Genomic DNA, 5,652 nt, shown 5'->3' on the forward strand with positions numbered 1-5,652 from the left:
ATCGAATAGTGCAAGGATAGTATTCTCAACTAAAGAAGCTCTACAATGGCGGGCAAATAATTACTCCATTTCTTTGGCGGCGCCATGGTTTTGTATAAAGCCGGAGTAATTAAATTGTAGACCTTGCGAATTGTATTAGAAAGAGAGGAAAAGAATGGTTGGTGGAAAGAGGGGCAGCGAGGGTGGTTTGTGGTGGAAATAGTGGGATGGAGGTTAGAAGGAAATGGGGTGGGGGGTGAAAGGTGGGGCACCTGAGGCTCAACTCCATACCTATTTTATTATGAAACTTGCCAGCTCGTGATACAACCATACCGGTACACTTGTATCATAATCAGGTAACAAATTTTAGGGGAAAAATAACCTCCCAACAGAAACATTACAAGAACTTCCCGACCCTCTTTTTTCTTTATTTACAGAAACCTTATTACAAACCGGCTCTATCTTATTACATAATAATAATATTATGTCTATTAGACTAATTTTTAATAGATTATGAAAGAGTGTGCACAATCAAGGCCTTGTACCCCTCCACCGACTCGACAAGGTCTGTGACGGTCACGAATTCTGCGTTACTGTGCGCTGTGAAGATTCTGCCAACTGTCAGCCCCTCCCTCAGAGCACGCAATGTACAAATGATACTCACGATCCAGGACCATAAAGGTATCTCTTATGACTGCCCTTTAGATTCGGAATATCTGTTCCATAAGCCTGAGCTTCGACTTCAAACCCTGCAATAACCATCACCATCAGCAGCCACTTCACCAACAAGCAAAGCAAAGCAAGTCAAAACGACAAGGCCGATAATTTATGATAAATACAGTACCCTCAACATCACAATCCAAATACTGCGGCCCATAAAACCTCTCAAACCAAGTCAAGGTAATAGGCAAGCCCGTAACCGTCTCATTAACCAAAGCCCGGACCAGCAAGGGATCGGCGGCCAATCGAATCGCGACGCTCGCATTCGCATATGAAGAAATGATATTAGGGGCCGTACCACCGCCCATAACGCCGTAGTTCAACGTGGAATCGCCTAGTAAGTCAGATCCGGGGAGCTGCATTTTCGATAGGATATACAATGCTCCAACAAGCTGCTCGTTAGCGTTAGTGCCGAGTTGCGGATAGCCGGAGTGCACGGCTTTCCCGAAGGCCTCAATGATGAACCGGAGCACACCCTTGTGCCCGAGCGAGAGTTTGAGTTCCGTCGGCTCGCCGAAAATGACAGATTCCCAGGCCAAACCGAGGTCGTTCGCTTTTATCATACCTGCGCCATCCGTTTCTTCAGCTACTACGAAGAGCATTGCCACGTCGCCTTCTTCTATCAGGCCTTCCGCGAGGAGGATCTCAACAGCCTTGATTTGCGCAGCAACGCATCCCTTCGCGTCATTCGTTCCTCGCCCTGTTATGGTCCCGTTGGAATGGTATGTGTAGTTGATGTATGGTGGGACCACATCGATATGACTAGTCACTAGAGTCTTTGTCTGCCTCTTGTTTCCTAGGTAGGCAAAGATGTTGTTACGATTCCTTGCGACCTCCTGTTTTTCTACAGTGAAGGATTTCGACTCTAGGTACGTCGCCAACCAATCCCCGACCTCGAGTTCATTTGGCGCGACGGACGGGATCTCGCAGAGGTTCTTGTGGAGTTCTATAAGAGCTGCTGAGGTATCGGTCAAACTTTTCGGGTCGGAAGTCATCGGGCTTGTTCCTCCACCATCACCGTTACCACCATGCCCACTGCCATATTCATAACCTCTCTTCACTTCCCCCTCACCCTTGCCTCCCCGTGGTAATATAGGGACGGAAACGGCGTCGACGGCGACGACTAGTGGAAAAAGGAGGAATGCTGAAGAAGCAATTGAGAACTTCATTCCGAACCGAGCGAACGTAGACAGGCAGGCAGACGGAGAAATCTTATGGTAAAAAGGCTCACAAGACCAATGACTGATGGATAGGTGTGCAGGATGGCGAAGAACCCCCCTCCCCAAAATGCGGGCCCTGGTCGGCTTTATCCTTCTACTACCGGTATAATACCACCTGGCAGCATCGCATTATTAGACACCCCTCTTTGGCTCCAAAAACTTTCCCCCGGCCTTTCTTTCAGCGGCACAGTTATGGACCCCGTCCCGGTGAACTCTCCAGGAACATGATGCGAGCCTCTTTTACGGCTCGAGTGCTCGCGCCCTACCTGGAACACCGATATGATGGCTGTCAAAGGCATGTCGTGTCGGCACCGTATTCGGGCGTGGTACCCCTACTGCAACGTGGGATTTGTTCTGTTCTCCATCGGTGTACTTTACTGTAGGTGGTAACCTAGGGCGTGGCCGTGGATTACCGTATTACCAGTGTGCCACCATGAAGGATATGATATCGCTACAAGTGGGTGGGAGATCTTGGCGCTCCCCCCCATCTTGTGCCAAAAGTGCCCCACTTCACCGACTTAATGAACACGTTTATTAGGGTAAGCGATGGGGATAATACTTACCGATAGCAGTAGCTTTTCGTGAAACTAAATTGGATAGCACCTCCTCCCGCAACCCCAAGTTGCATTGGTCGGAAGTTGTTGCAGGTGTACTGGTATCGTAAATTTGCAAGTACTGTACCATAGCCGAAATTGTGAATGCAACTTTTGTATGGGGCTCTACTATTCTGGTACTGTCGGTAGTGCGCACAAAATTGGAAGTATCCCTCAACCATTCTTGACAATTTGTTTTTAATGAGAAATGACTGTCCGAAGATATAATAAATCCCTCTGGCTTTCCTGCCCTGGTTTGATCATCGATATATTTTTATTTGTATCAAGAGTGCCTGCCTGATACCCGAGTACACAGGCATACCAGTAAAGTAGGATACCTTTGGTGCAAAATGAGGGGGGGAGGGGTGCCAGGATCTCCTACGCACTCTGGCGTATTGTAGAAGTCTACTCTAGCGAAGTGTTGGGGGTGTTCCTCCTCTCGTGATTGATATGGTCTAAGGGATCCACAAATAAGTACGAGTACAGGATAGGGACAGACTAATTGTGGGTGTCAACACAACTAGTCTCAATATACGGTATAATAGAGTAAATGTCATGACAGCAAACCTTAATTGACATGCTAGTTTGGAGGTATGTGTGTGCATACTACAGCTACTCGTCCACCGGTAGAGACTGTTACAGTCGGTGGGCTTATAGAGCCCTGTATGGGTGGTTGTGGTTTGTTTTTCGGTCTAGATATGCTACGGGATGCGATGTATAGACATATCTGCCGTATTGTACAACGCTGGAAGCAATTGTCTAGAGTGAGGGAGTTGGTCACCCTGAGGGTCGAGTCCGAGTGAACTTGGTGGTGAGAAATCATCCGGCCCTGTGCTGTCGGTGATGTCGCCGATGGAGCCCGCCCCTTCTAATTTTCCCCTCCATTCACTCCAGATACTCCAGATTCCTCCCTCTCTCCTCTCCTTACTCCTCCCTAGTCAGCGCACTCAACACCCCAATTCTAACACCAAAATCATTATCAAACCCATAATCATAATCATGACAAGCCATCCAACGCCTTCCTTCCCCCCTTCCCCTGAATCAATCATTCCACCACCCAACAACCAAATCATACAGAATGTCACAAGAAAAAGAAAAAAAAACACCATTTCCCAAAGTTTGAACAAGGAAAGATAACTCAAGTGAGTGAGAGGAGGGGCAGGGGGAAAACCGAAATTAGTTCCGGCATGTGTGCGTTGCCCGCCCACAGCACTGGCATTGATGGGCAGGGCAGGAGGGCAGGATAGCAGCGTCTAAACCATCAACCCCGCAAAAACCACACTTAGTCCACCGACCACCACGGCTACGAAGCCAGGTGTAAGACCGCGCTCTCGGGGTTCATTGAGTACTTGTGGGAAGCGAATTGACGCTGCGGAGGAGGCTGTTTACGGCAAAATTAGCACTCATGGCAGTAGCCCGGAGGGGGGGACTAACTCATTCTCTTCTCCAGTCTCTCTCCTTGTGATGACGATGAGGAGGAGGAGGAGGAAGACGCAAGAACTTCGGAAGACGTCAGGAGCGCCAGGAATACGAGTAATAGAAGGGTTAAGAGGAGGTTTTTGCGGAGGTAGTTGGAGATTATAGGCGACATTGTCGTTCGTTTGCTGATTGGTGGGTAGGTAAGGTAAGGCCAGAGTGGGAGAGAAAGCGAGTTGCGGTGCAATAAGGATGAGTTGAAGTGAGTGATGCTTGGACGATGGATGATGTGTGGGAGTGCGAGGCACTTAGGTAGTATGAAATATTGTAGCCCAGTACGGCAGCATAGGCGGGTGGAGGCGAAAGCAAAGCTCGGATTATACCCCTTCGATTCCTCGTTTCCTCTGGAATGTCTCACCCCTGTGGACTATAGAATTGATCTCGGGATGTGAAAAGGTATGATAGCAGAAAGTTTATTTCCTTCGCTCGCTCTGTTCATCAGGTCAAGCAAAGGACTCGCGTGGGGTACTGTCCAATGCAGCCCTTTTATATCCACCCAATACTAATATTGCCCGGAACCTCCGTTCTCCGTCCGCTCCTTCGTTCGTGAAAAGGCGAATACCGGTATGATATGATTTGATAATGAAATATGCGTCAGCCCTTTTCAACCCGTCAATGGAAAGAGATACCAGCGCACATTCTCATCCATACTTATAGCAGAATGAGGGCGGGGGGGGGAACCACCGGGCTTTTAACCTCAAAGGGCACCACAAATCAAAGTTACTCTGAATCGTCACGCGCATCCATCCAGCAACATCTCGTGGCAAGCTCAAGCGCCTCAATGACTCCAAATATCTTGGCAAACTGGTGCACCAACGCTTCTGATTGGCTTCCGAGAATTAGCATTCTAGACAACTTTTTTAACCCACCGGTAACTGACTGCAGCCCACTTGGTTGCGTCAAAAATTAGACAATGTGAAATGTTTCGGAATGTGGCCCCAAAATTGTATCCTGTTCGGGAGCGTTTCGGATTCCACTGCTATTTGTGGGTTTGTTGGTTTGTTGGTTGGCAGCCAGTTTTTGGGCTTTTGCGGTGATAGTTGGTGCTCTTAGAATGAACCTACCATTAGCCATACCGGCACCTTCTGTAATTGGAGACTCGCGAAGAAAAAAAAAAAAGGAAAGAGATGAGCTACTTCGAGCAAGTTTTCCACCGCACACTTCGAGCACCATACCCCTAAGCTATCATCAACTGCACATTTAATCACACACAAAAATGAATAAATAAAAATTTAAAAAACGCCTACCACGATCGAATAAATCTCTGTACCGGTACTGTACTTGTACCGGTACGTACAGTACAATTCTCCACGCCCTGGAAAGAAGGGGACCAAGAAAGTCCTGACTGTAACATTTCCCCACCAACCAACCCCAAAATACTTGAGTACCGAAATCGATGAACCGTCAACTAGATTCAACCCCTATCATAAATGAACTCACTCCTACTATCAACTGCTTAAGCTTCAAACCAGCCCAAAGCTGTGATCTGTGAATGACGCAAACCACAAGCAGAGAAGAGAGAGATCCAATTACTGGTACCATATTCGACCGCCAATGGAGAACAGCCTGACCCCATTCCAAACAAAAGAAACGTACAAAAAGCCCAAGGACGTAGACCCGCGGGAAGGCCGACTTACAGGGTGAGGGTTCCCTAACCATGGGTG

At 48.0% G+C, this 5,652-nt stretch overlaps 3 protein-coding genes; all 3 read right to left on the minus strand.

Annotated features, from left to right (window-relative positions):
- The window catches only part of GSTUM_00009595001 (uncharacterized protein), a 1,858-nt gene extending 1,710 nt beyond the window's left edge, over positions 1-148 (minus strand). The window contains exon 1 of the mRNA XM_002840803.2: positions 65-148. Coding sequence (XP_002840849.1) covers positions 65-86 — 22 coding nt within the window. The 5' untranslated portion in view covers positions 87-148.
- A 184-nt stretch (positions 149-332) lies between these two features.
- On the minus strand, positions 333-2,287 carry GSTUM_00009596001 (uncharacterized protein). XM_002840804.2 has 3 exons: positions 824-2,287; positions 644-728; positions 333-590 (listed from the first exon to the last, which is right to left on the minus strand). The coding sequence occupies exons 1-3, from the start codon at positions 1,692-1,694 to the stop codon at positions 491-493; spliced, it is 1,056 nt and encodes a 351-aa protein (XP_002840850.1). The 5' UTR covers positions 1,695-2,287; the 3' UTR covers positions 333-490.
- Positions 2,288-3,467: 1,180 nt separating this feature from the next.
- Positions 3,468-4,633, minus strand: GSTUM_00009598001 (uncharacterized protein). XM_002840805.2 has 2 exons: positions 3,947-4,633; positions 3,468-3,893 (listed from the first exon to the last, which is right to left on the minus strand). The coding sequence occupies exons 1-2, from the start codon at positions 4,101-4,103 to the stop codon at positions 3,766-3,768; spliced, it is 285 nt and encodes a 94-aa protein (XP_002840851.1). The 5' UTR covers positions 4,104-4,633; the 3' UTR covers positions 3,468-3,765.
- Between the last annotated feature and the right edge of the window lie 1,019 nt (positions 4,634-5,652).

This window comes from Tuber melanosporum, assembly GCF_000151645.1.
Source record: "Tuber melanosporum whole genome shotgun sequence assembly, scaffold_59, strain Mel28".
NCBI classification, from domain to species: Eukaryota; Fungi; Ascomycota; class Pezizomycetes; order Pezizales; family Tuberaceae; genus Tuber; species Tuber melanosporum.